Raw genomic sequence first — 12,500 nt, 5'->3', positions numbered from 1 at the left:
AGAGAACACGCTGAGTGGTCGGTCAAGCTGGTTTCAAACAAAGACAATAGTTTTATTCTATGTTACGATTTGCAAGTCGGACTCGAACACAGGAAGTGAATCCGGGCTCGAGTGAGTCAGATGGGGACGAGGTCGATAGGTTATAACGTGAAAAAGGAAGTGACATAGTTTCAGGATGAAGAGGACAGGGAAGTGATGTCACACAGGAAGAATTTGTAGTTTTAACAGACTGATCTATGAGAACGAACTACAAAGTTAGAACAATAGTCAAGTAGGAAAACAAAACACTTTGGTGAGACTTGAATTTCATTCACACATTTCTGCTTTATTACGATAGGACAGTGTAGGTGACAGACAGGAAAGGTGGGAGAGAGAGAGAGAGAGAGAGAGAGAGAGAGTGAGGAAGACATGCAGCAAAGGGGCGTGGGCCGGATTCAAACCCACGCCGCTGCAGAAAGGACTAGCCTTTACATGGTAAGCGCCCCAGCCCATTGAGCTACCGCCCAGAAAGAAGCCTTTTCATTGAGAACCTCAGTTTAAATGTGTTTTCTATCCCTGGGAAACCATCCCTAGACGTCTGGAGGCTGTTCTTAGTTAGGACTGAAGTTCTCCTCAGGTCTGATCGGTTCTATGTACAGTAGAACACAAACGGTTCCTGCCTGTTGAAGGCGATTGTGATTGACTTTTTTTTTAGACTTAACACGTTAAACTTCAATCTCTTGAACGTTGTGTTCTGTGGTGCGTTTGTTGAAGGCGATTGTGACTGACTGTCTCACGTTGTGTTCTGTGGTGGGTTTGTTGACGGTGATTGTGACTGACTGTCTCACGTTGTGTTCTGTGATGGGTTTGTTGACGGTGATTGCGACTGACAGTCTCTCACGTTGTGTTCTGTGGTGGGTTTGTTGACGGTGATTGCGACTGACAGTCTCTCACGTTGTGTTCTGTAGTGGGTTTGTTGACGGTGATTGTGACTGACTGTCTCACGTTGTGTTCTGTAGTGGGTTTGTTGACGGTGATTGTGACTGACAGTCTCTCACGTTGTGTTCTGTGGTGGGTTTGTTGACGGTGATTGTGACTGACTGTCTCACGTTGTGTTCTGTGGTGCGGTTGTTGACGCTGATTGTGACTGACTGTCTCACGTTGTGTTCTGTAGTGGGTTTGTTGACGCTGATTGTGACTGACTGTCTCACGTTGTGTTCTGTGGTGTAGTTGTGAAGAACAGTAACGTGCTCCAGCTGCGTGTGGATGCGTCCAGCGAGCACACCGTGGGACCCAGACAGACACGCACCTCCGGGGGCAAGGCTACCGTTTACCTGGGAGGGGTACCTGGTAAGACCCTCCTCCACTCACACACACACACTAATCTGCATGCATTCATTTGGTTTATTCAGCTGCTAACTCGTATCTCATGTCTTACCCCCTCCCTCCACCAGATGGCGTGGTGGTGCCTGGTCTCCCTGCAGCCCTCCCATCCTTCCACGGCTGTATCCGCAGGGCAGTCCTCAACCACATACCTGCCGTGCTCTCCAAGCCCTTGGCTGTCCACGGAGCTGTAGCTACACATGGCTGCCCCACCATGTAGATACACCCTGACTGTACCCTGACTATGCCAGACTATACCAGACTATACCCTGACTATACCCTGACTATACCAGACTATACCCTGACTGTACCAGACTATACCCTGACTATACCAGACTATACCCTGACTATACCCTGATTATACCCTGATTATACCCTGACTGTACCCAGACTACACCCTGACTATACCCAGACTACACCCCGACTATACCAGACTATACCCTGACTATACCCTGACTGTACCCAGACTACACCCCGACTATACCAGACTACACCCTGACTGTACCCTGACTATACCCTGACTATACCCTGACTGTACCCAGACTACACCCTGACTATACCCTGACTATACCCTGACTGTACCCTGGATATACCTTGACTATTCCCAGACGATACCCAGACTATACCCTGACTGTTGCCTGACCATACCTAGACTATACCCTGATTGTACCCCAATTAAACCCCAACTATACCCTGACTGTACCACGATTATACCCTGACTATACCTCCCCTGACTGTACCCCCACTATACCCCAAGCCCAAACCTATACCTACCCCTCTCTAAACCGCCCAAACCTATACCTACCCCTCTCTAAACCGCCCAAACCTATACCTACCCCTCTCTAAACCGCCCAAACCTATACCTACCCCTCTCTAAACCGCCCAAACCTATACCTACCCCTCTCTAAACCACCCAAACCTATACCTACCCCTCTCTAAACCGCCCAAACCTATACCTACCCCTCTCTAAACCTTCACCAGCCCCCTTCCTGAACCACTCCAGCCTTGCCCGTACACCCCAAACTAGGCCTCAGCCCTTAAACCATGTCCTCGTCCGACTCTTACACTCTGACCTTCACGCCCCCTACACCAGGCCACACCCCCTACACCAGGCCACGCCCCCTACGACAGGCCACACACCCCTAACCATGGATCTCCCTGGCTTCATCCTCACTACCCCCCCCCTCACGTCTCCAACCAATACAATGACAAAACACACCGGCAAAATCTAAATCTATGATACAATCACTGGTGGTGGGTGACATATTGTAGTTAATTTAAAAATGTATTTATTTTTTATTTTACAAAGGTATATTTTTTATTTTGGCTGAGATCTGAACATAAAGATGAGCCATCAAGTCTTAGCAGCGTTCCACACCCCTCTGGACTGATGTCACACGCAGGCTAAGCATGCAAGAGATTTTCCATGTTGACATTAGCGTTGGGTTAGGCCTCAGCATAGCATAGCGTTGGGTTAGGCCTCAGCATAGCGTTGGGTTAGGCCTCAGCATAGCGTTGGGTTAGGCCTCAGCATAGCGTTGGGTTAGGCCTCAGCATAGCGTTGTGTTGGGTTAGGCCTCAGCATAGCGTTGGTGAGATCAACTCCAAACACTGCACTTCTCTCCTACTGAACATTTCAACCCGGTTAAATATGGCTAAGAGATATTTGTGTGCAGATTTTAGGCAATAAAAGGAGGGAGTATTCTAGGTTTAAGTGAATCGCTTATAATCACAGATGTGTTCGAAATCTTATAAATGGAAGTAAATGTGATAAAGGGACAATATCCACCTTAAACCTCTATGTGAATTCAGCTCTCTGCTATCCAGTCCAACTCCACTAGACACTCATAGGCCTACCTCCAGCACACACACTCACATGATCCACACCATAGGCATTAGAGAATTGCACATTTTATATATTTGGTATTATGGGAATTGTATGGATTATATATTACGTGAGGGTTTAAAACTCCAAAACATATAAAAGTGGACGGTGTATCTCACACAGAAAAGATAAGATGAACTCCCCCTTAAGAAGTATAGTTGTTGTGAAATGTATTTTTAAATAAAGCTTTCTTTGATACAAACGGGTGTTGTCATGGTGATCATTTCATCTTTGTGGAGTCGAGCGGTCAAAGCAGCGCTGCTGTTCAAAGCCATTTTTATTGGTTGCCAAGATTTTAAGACACGTCACAGAATGCAAAACATTTAATTGGTTAACACACTCTCTCTCTCTCTGATGTCAGTCGATGCCGTAGAAACCAGCGAAACCATAGAAACAGGAGGCAGGACATTAAAGGCAGATATTAGACGTGTGGATAACTAATCCAGACTCATATCGTGTGGATTACTAATCCAGACTCATATCCTCGTCATCGTCCTTCTTGTCTTTGCCGTCTCCTCCGTCCTCCTTGGCGTCACTCTCCTCCATGGCTTTGGCAAAGGCCTCCACGTCTGACACACACACAACACACACAACCAGGGTTAGATAGGTAGGCATATTTCCGCTTCATAATTGTCGTACGACAGGTCTTACACATAAATGGCGGCAATCGGACACGATTTGGCCGTCGCAGACCTGTCCTGCGCCTACTGAATTTTGCAAGGCTGCAGACGCCGTTGTAGATCCGTCAAATAATCTTGACTGGTTGGCTGTATGACCTTGTCTGAACGGTGTGTTGCACAAATTGTAAACAAACTGTGCTCGGCGCAGTCCTCCGATTCTCACCTCCCTTGTTGGCTGCGTCCACGGCCTCGGTGGGCAGACCGAACTGGTTCATGAGCGGCCCCAGCTGACCAGAGGCCAGGGCACTGCTGAACATGCTCATCGCCTGGGGAGAGAGACGTGAGAAGGGAGAGAGAGAGACGTGAGAAGGGAGGGAGAGAGAGGTGAGAAGGGAGGGAGAGAGAGGTGAGAAGGGAGGGAGAGAGACGTGAGAAGGGAGGGAGAGAGACGTGAGAAGGGAGGGAGAGAGACGTGAGAAGGGAGGGAGAGAGACGTGAGAAGGGAGGGAGAGAGACGTGAGAAGGGAGGGAGAGAGACGTGAGAAGGGAGGGAGAGAGACGTGAGAAGGGAGGGAGAGAGACGTGAGAAGGGAGGGAGAGAGACGTGAGAAGGGAGGGAGAGAGACGTGAGAAGGGAGGGAGAGAGACGTGAGAAGGGAGGGAGAGAGACGTGAGAAGGGAGGGAGAGAGACGTGAGAAGGGAGGGAGAGAGACGTGAGAAGGGAGGGAGAGAGACGTGAGAAGGGAGGGAGAGAGACGTGAGAAGGGAGGGAGAGAGACGTGAGAAGGGAGGGAGAGAGACGTGAGAAGGGAGGGAGAGAGACGTGAGAAGGGAGGGAGAGAGACGTGAGAAGGGAGGGTTACCGCAGCGCAGATCTAGACCGTACAGGCTCGGGTCTACGTGTCGTTATCACTCCCTGGTGTTGGGAATGGCTGCGCGCTGGTCTTGATGGAGCTGAAGGGAGGAGTCTGTGTGTGTGTGTGTGTGTGTGTCCTTCCTGTTTAATATGCATGGAGGTGAGTGTGCGTGAGTGTGTCCTACCTGTTGGAACTGTGGGGAAGTCGGTATGCGTGTGTGTGTGTACGCGCGTCTCCTACCTGTTGGAACTGCGCGGAGTTGTGTGTGCGTGTCCTACCTGCTGAAACTAAGTGGAGGTGTGTATGTGTGTGTCCTACCTGTTGAAACTGAGTGGAGGTGTGTGTGTGTGTGTGTGTCCTACCTGTTGGAACTGCGGGAAGGTGAGTGTGTGTGTGTGTGTGTGTGTGTGTGTGTGTGTGTGTGTGTGTGTGTGAGAGTGTGTGTGTCCTACCTGTTGGAACTGTGGGGAGGTGAGTGTGTGTGTGTGTGTGTCCTACCTGTTGGAACTGTGGGGAGGTGAGTGTGTGTGTCCCCTACCTGTTGGAACTGTGGGGAGGTGAGTGTGTGTGTGTGTGTGTCCTACCTGTTGGAACTGTGGGGAGGTGAGTGTGTGTGTCCCCTACCTGTTGGAACTGCGGGGAGGTGTGTGTGTGTGTGTGTGTGTCCTACCTGTTGGAACTGTGGGGAGGTGAGTGTGTGTGTGTCCTACCTGTTGGAACTGCGGGGAGGGAGGTGTGTGTGTGTGTGTGTGTGTGTGCTACCTGTTGGAACTGTGGGGAGGTGAGTGTGTGTGTGTGTGTGTGTCCTACCTGTTGGAACTGTGGGGAGGTGAGTGTGTGTGTGTGTGTGTGTGTGCTACCTGTTGGAACTGTGGGGAGGTGAGTGTGTGTGTGTGTGTGTGTCCTACCTGTTGGAACTGTGGGGAGGTGAGTGTGTGTGTGTGTGTGTGTGTGTGTGTGTGTGTGTGTGTGTGTGTGTGTCCTACCTGTTGGAACTGTGGGGAGGTGAGTGTGTTCTGGATCTCGTCGGCGCTCTGAGGGAGGGACTCTCCAGAGGGCAGGTAGGGCAGGAGCCTCTGCTGGACCTCAGAGTTGGCCAGGATAGGAGCCATGACCTCTGGGGTCAGCACACTGGCCAGGTCCACTAGGAGAAGAGGGTTACACACACACACACACACAAACACACACACACACACACACACACACACACAATAAATCCTTGATTGATGACCATGGCTGTGTAAATATCTGATTGTAAATATCTGATTGTGAGTGTGTGAGCCAGAAAACATTCTAGAGGTGTATCCGCCCGCCCCCCCCCCCCCCGCCGCCCAAACTCACCCCCCTCGCCGCCCTGTCCCGCCACGGCCATGGCGGGCACGTTCATGGTGGCCAGGATGCTCTGCAGGTCGCTGAGCTGGATGGGCTGGGTGGGGCTGCCCACGGCGGCCGGGACCAGGGGGGTCGGGGCGGCCGCCGGGGTGGTGGGGGTCACCGTGGGAGAGGCGGCCGAGGGGGCGGCGGGGGTCACGGGGGTGGTGGGCGCCGGGGTGGAGCTTATCCTGGTCGTCCCGGAGCCCGAGGAGGGGGTGACGGCGGCCGATTGGCTGCGAGAGCTGGACGTACGGGGAGGGAGAAGTAGAGAAAAGATTTATTACTTGAGCCGCAGACGGATTCTGTCGCGGGGAACGGAAGCACTCGACGGAGCTTCTCTAGGTCCTTCCGACCAGCTGCGGTCAGGCTGTTCGATGTGTCCCGTCTGGTGTCCCCTTGTCTGGTGTCCCCCTGAGGACGCCCTGCTCTGACTGAGTGACGTTGGCGGAGTAGTTGAAGGTTTACCTGGAGGAAGAGCTGCTGGTGGCTGGACCTCCACTGCCTAGAAGACTGGCCAAGCCTGGACCTGCCAGGGCCCCTAGACCCCCTAGACACACGCACACACACGCACACACACGCACACACGCACACACACACACGCACACACGCACACACACGCACACACACACACACGATTATATGATTATATAGCATTTTCTCTCACCATCTGAATTCTATCAGCATGGATGAAATATGTGGTACTGTTTTTTTGGGGCGGAGCCTCATGTCTGCATGTCCAATCAATCAATGCTCTCAGAGCTAAATGCCAATTGGTCACTTACCAAGTCCACCCAGTCCTGTTGGCCCAATGAGCTGCATGAGCTGGTTATGACTCATGTTACCCAGGAGGCTTTGCAGGCCACCTTCACCTGAGGAAAACATAAAATAAAATGGTAGTAAGCACGCTATACAGTGACAGCTGTAGGTCTGAGCTTGTTGTTGTTGTTATTGACGCCAATTGCCTTTAAGTGTGGAACTGTGGGATGGCGAGTGTGTGAATGTGTGTGTGTGTGTATGTGTGTTTTCTGGTGTGAGGAACATGGCGTTGGGAGGGTGGTGCTATGAGCACCAGCCAGGCTAGCCTCTACCTCACCTCCCAGGGCAGACAGCTCGTGGCTCCCGCTGCCCCCGCTCCCCAGGGCCCCGGGCATGGGGGGGTTGTTCAGGTACTCGTTCACCTTGCGGCAGTACTCCTCGTCCTTGTCCGTCTTGGGCTCCTGGTCACGCAGGAGGAAGAGGTGGCGAACGATAAGCACTGATGTGGAAATGTGGTCCAGTACCAAGGTTATTATACTTAACGACAACTAACTAAAAAATGATAACTAGGTGTGGAAAAACATTTTAGTTAACTGAAATAAAAACAAAATCTAGGCTTTACAAAAAAACGATAACTAACTAAAACTGTATTGTGTGTTTACAAAACTAACTAAAATAAACAAAAATCAGAAAATGTCCTTAGTTTTAGTCTTTTTCATTTCATACATTTTGGGTGGATATGAAATCTATCCTCCATGTTTTTAGCTGTGCCCCTGCGCAGGAGTAACCTGACGTGTGCCAGATGGTTTATTTCACACGGAGTGAAACAATGTGAGCTCACAAGATCAGGATGGTCTCACCAGGCTTGCGCAGAAGAAAAAAAAACTAAAACTAAAACTAATACTGAAACTAATAAAAACAAAATATTATTTCCATTTATTATAACCTTGTCCAGTACTGTGATGAAGGCTACAGCCTGATGCCGTTTCTAATCTGCATGTGCTCGATCCTACAGTCTGACCCAGTTTCTAACCTGCAAGTCCAAAATGGGTTCACTCTCACCCTCCTTTAAACGTCTCATTCCATCATTGTCTTTATCCACCTGATTCTTCTCACTCTATCCATCATTCTCATCATCCCGCCCTCCCTCCCAGAGCACTCTTCCATCACATATCATTGTTCTCTTCCCTCCCCCCCCCTCCCTCCCCCCCCCTCCCTCTCTTCCCTCCCCCCCCCTCCCTCCCCCCCTCTCCCCTCCCTCCCTCTCCCCCTCCCTCTCTTCTCACTCTATCCATCATTCTCATCATCCCGCCCTCCCTCCCCAAGCACTCTTCCATCACATCTCATTGTTCTCTTCCCTCCCCCCTCCCTCTCTTCCCTCCCCCTCCCTTTCTTCCCTCCCTCTCCCCCTCCCTCTCTTCCCTCCCTCTCCCCCTCCCTCTCTTCCCTCCCTCTCTTCCCTCGCTCCCTCTCTTCCCTCCCTCTCTTCCCTCGCTCCCTCTCTTCCCTCCCCTCCCTCCCTCCCCTCCCTCCCCTCCCTCCCTCCCCTCCCTCTCTCCCTCACCTGCATCCAGAAGAACAGTCTCTTGGATCCAGCTTTGAACTTGAGCACGTAGACGCGTCCTGTGGTGCACTGGCTCACCCTCTTGAACTCACAGTCATCAGGGAAGATGATCAGGTCCTGGAGACGTTAACAGAGAAGGGTCCATTCATCAGACAACACAGGTCATGTTAGCGGAGGCATTGTTGCTCGGGGATATGTATGGGAGAGGGTCAAGATGAATGACAAAATCAAGACATCCTATACAGTATGATGACTTACAGGGCTGCTTATTTACATTAGAAGCAATAGTTGGATAACATGCTGAACACATTGTCAGTTTCACAGGATCCACTGAAGCCATCCACTCACATCATCTACGTTCCCCGTTGTCCTGTCCTTCCAGCAGAAGTGAATCAGGGAGTCATCCGTCTGCTGGATGTACACCGTGCCCTTGCGCTTGTCCGGGGTCACCGTGCTGCCTTTTAGGGTCATCTTACCGGCCCGGAACTCCACTAGGTACTTACTGGAGGTGCCCCGGGAGCCAGAGACCAGACTGGGAAAGAGCGCACCTGACGACATCCTGGGATTTCTCTCTTTACGCTGGCTGGCTGGAGAGAGGGAGGCAGTTTAAGCAACAAGGGGTGGATTGTTAGCTAGCATAGCTCAAATGCAGTTTCACAATCACAAAGCTACTGTTGCTAGCTAGCTAGCTAGCCGGCTGTTACCATAATCAACCTGGTTGATGTTCAGCAAAAGCACACGACAGTTCAGATAGCATAATGCTAGCTCGCTGGTTAGCTGCATTATAGTGTTGTAGGCTACTCGTGATGCTAACGTAGCTGATGACGGTGGCCGAGAGCTGATGTTAGCATGCTAGCTAATGCTAGCCCATGACTTCGCTAAACCACTCGAGCCTATCAAGCAAGCAGCTGAGGTCACCCGAGCTGGAAAACCACATATCCCAATATCCACATTCTCAACCTGCATGGAAGCTACGTTATAAAATCCCACTTTTCTCTTGTTATTATTGAACTACCTGAAGTTTAGGGAATGACAAAGTTCTCAGTTCTGTTTGCTTCCTTCCTTGAAGAGCCTCCTTCGTTTTTGCCTACAGTTGTTTTGTCCGTTCGTCTTTCTTCGGTCACTGCGCCACCTACCGGAACGTTCTATTTGCGTCAGCAGCGGGAACGCGCACGTCATCCTCACCCCGTCACCCCGGCTGTGTTCGGAATCGCTCCCTCGTTCTCTCACTCCCTATTCCCTATATAGGGTTCACTATGTAGTGAACTACCTAGGGAATGGTTTAAGGAGTATTCGGACACTACAAACAAAATGGCTGACGCCCTATATAGTGCACTATATAGTGAATAGGGAGCGATTCCGAACATAGCCCCCGAATCGGGAGCGAGATTTGGGAACGTTATATTTGCGTCAGCAGCGGGAACGCGCACGTCATCCTCACCCCGTCACCCCGAATCGGGAGCGAGATTTGGGAACGTTCTATTTGCGTCAGCACCGGGAACGCGCACGTCACCCTCACCCCGTCACCCCTCGGGAGCGAGATTTGGGAACGTTCTATTTGCGTCAGCAGCGGGAACGCGCACGTCACCCTCACCCCGTCACCCCGAATCGGGAGCGAGATTTGGGAATGTTGTCTCGCGACTACCGACTGACAGCTCCGTCCCTAGTCGCTTCCTCCGGCTTTAGCTAGCGAGCTACACCCCTACCGTTGGCTAGCTTGCTTTTTGAATGATAGTGGCCAGATAAACATTAAACAAACGAACATTTGATTGGGAGCAGTATCGATACAGGACATATTTCGACTGCAGGTCATTGCGCCCAAGTCAGCGGTAAGAAGTGCGTCCGCCAGCAGACATTTGGTTAACGGGTACCGTTAGTGCGTCCCCATGCAGCTAGCCTAGCTTCCCCCAAAGCACCAGGCTGTCCTTGGATTAGAGCTAGCCACGGGTAGGAGCTAATTCAAGCCACTATTCACCCCAGTAACGTTAGCTAGCGGCGGTGCAGTAGTTATGGTGCGTTCGTTTGTGGTCGGAGGTGGCAAAATACCCACCTCCGACCTGTGTGCATTCGAGCTATAGCGAATGATACGATGATGATATGATATTGACATCAGCCGGCAACTGGGGGCTGAGAAACATATCCGAATATGTGACGAGGAAGTGCGAGTTCATGCGGTGTTTTATTTAATCATAGTAGCAAGTCGCAATTTGCACCTCCCAGTTATAAACGAATGCACCATTAGGCTCGCTAGCTAAACCAACGCAGTGTTCCTTGATACGATAGCTAACGTCAGAGCTAGCAGTAGAAATATATCCGCTATCTTTTCAACAGTGTCCTGTCTACCGTCTCTTGTTTTGAAGTAATAGTGCTTAATAACTTCCCAGACGTGTTTTTAGTCAGGCACCATTGACTGCTAACGTTAGACCAGAGCCTGCTCATTTTGAGTAGAGGGTTAAATGTGGATTTGCTGTCCAACCGGTGATGGGGGTAATGTGATAGAGACCATTCTCTGTAGTCGTGTTAACGTTATCTCCCTATCTTACATACGTGTGTGCATGTGTGTTAGGCCATCATACAGTGTAATTCCACAATAGGTGGCAGCCAGTTAGGCCTGCAATTTATTAATGAGCTTATCTAGCACCCCCCCTCTCCCCCCTATCACACAGGCAAGGTGCACACTCAAATTGCTTTAGTAGATAACGGTTATAGCTATCTATCTATCTACCTAATAGACTGATATCTGTCGTATTTCTTGTTGACTGCCTATAATCTTAGACAGAGGTTCCCTGTCATCATCATCGTCAGGATGAATTATCATCACTGATCCAGGTTGGTTCAGGATCTGTGTACATGGCCTGCTTTGACAGGAAGTAGGCTTAAGGTCTAATACATTTCCTCTGTTTGGCTAGATCAGAAGCCTGACTATCCACTGTAGCTCTGATTAGGGTGCGAGGAACTTGGTTATGTTATTGTGGAGAGGGCTTTTGATGATTTTGTTAAAGATTGTGTAGCTGTCTAGTGACTTTTCCAGTTCATGTACAGTAAGAGTATTTTCAACAGGAAGGTGTCAACAGCCTCAGTCACACTCGCCTGCAACCCCCCCCCCTCCCCCTCTCTCTCTGTAGCCTGGACTCCCCTACCCCCTCCCTGTCTCTCCCTATTTGCCTGATCACCTCAAACCCTGACTCATCATCTGACTCACTCACTCAGCCCTCAATCCTTCTCACTCTTGTCTCCTCTGCAAGTTCCCTTACTTCTCAATGCCTGATACTGATGACTGGCTCATTTGGAGAGGACCCAAGTAGATTTAGCCAATTAACATAGAACCTTGATCACCAGAGCAGTACACTGCACTGTAAGCATCCCGTTTGACCATTAGCTAATGAACTGCATGCGCCACTTTCTCTGTCTTGGTGCCCCCCTGTGCTGAGATAGAGCAGAAGAAGCAGTGTGTGTCTATGTCAGAGTGAGTGAGTGCGAGAAGTGTGTGTGCGCACGTGTGTGCATTGTGACGTCTGTCTATGTACACTACAGGTCTACCAGCTGTATTTACACAGCGGTAGTAGCTGTGGGGTCATATTACCACTCATTGATTTTCCTGGAGGGATCATGTCGGGTTTGTGTGTAACGTGATAGGCTGGAAAGGGAAACCCATTCACACACTCTCTAGGCCAGACTATCACAGTTCTCAGCTGGCCTTGTAGCCTGTCTGCTGCAGCTCTGGACGCTGTCTCATATTTTGGCTGCTACCAATGCAATCTTATAGAATACCAAGGCTAATGACATGAGCTCTGAATGCGTGTCCAACAACTAGCCGTAGCCTACATTTCGTTATCCTGACCCTTGATAAACTGTTCATGACAGAAAGAACATTGTCTCCTTCCATGTGATACGGCTTCAGGAGAGAGAGGTTGAAGAAGGGATCAAGAGAGAGTGAGAGGTTGAAAAAGAGATCGAGAGAGATTGAGAGAGAGAGAGAGAGGTTGAAGAACGCATCGAGAGAGAGAGAGGTTGAGAAGAGGTGAGAGAGTGAGAGGCAGTGGTGTGGCAAGCTCAGCACAGACAGACAGATGTTCAATGT

At 50.4% G+C, this 12,500-nt stretch overlaps 2 protein-coding genes across 3 annotated transcripts in view; one reads left to right on the top strand and one right to left on the bottom strand.

Moving 5' to 3' along the window:
• Positions 1-1,582, top strand: part of lama5 (laminin, alpha 5) — a gene marked incomplete at both ends in the record, with an annotated part of 94,869 nt that extends 93,287 nt beyond the window's left edge. The window contains 2 exons of the mRNA XM_084446200.1: positions 1,210-1,329; positions 1,434-1,582. Coding sequence (XP_084302326.1) covers positions 1,210-1,329; positions 1,434-1,582 — 269 coding nt within the window. The remainder of the gene's footprint in view (positions 1-1,209; positions 1,330-1,433) is intronic.
• Positions 1,583-3,218: 1,636 nt separating this feature from the next.
• On the bottom strand, positions 3,219-9,560 carry adrm1 (ADRM1 26S proteasome ubiquitin receptor). Of its 2 annotated transcripts, none has more exons than XM_084445269.1 (10): positions 9,435-9,515; positions 8,768-9,002; positions 8,420-8,536; positions 7,193-7,316; positions 6,882-6,968; positions 6,565-6,646; positions 6,067-6,341; positions 5,712-5,869; positions 4,091-4,193; positions 3,219-3,816 (listed from the first exon to the last, which is right to left on the bottom strand). In XM_084445269.1, exons 2-10 carry the CDS (start codon positions 8,975-8,977, stop codon positions 3,713-3,715), a joined length of 1,260 nt encoding a protein of 419 aa, XP_084301395.1. In that variant the 5' UTR covers positions 8,978-9,002; positions 9,435-9,515; the 3' UTR covers positions 3,219-3,712. The 2 variants fall into 2 exon arrangements, with proteins under 2 accessions (XP_084301395.1, XP_084301394.1); XM_084445268.1 differs by having other exon boundaries at positions 3,220-3,816; positions 8,768-9,006; positions 9,435-9,560.
• Positions 9,561-12,500: the final 2,940 nt, after the last annotated feature.

Source organism: Borostomias antarcticus (genome assembly GCF_949987555.1).
Source record: "Borostomias antarcticus genome assembly, chromosome: 11".
In the NCBI taxonomy this organism is placed as follows: Eukaryota; Metazoa; Chordata; class Actinopteri; order Stomiiformes; family Stomiidae; genus Borostomias; species Borostomias antarcticus.
Note: the sequence above shows the minus strand (reverse complement) of the source record. Positions and strands in the feature narration are given on the sequence as shown.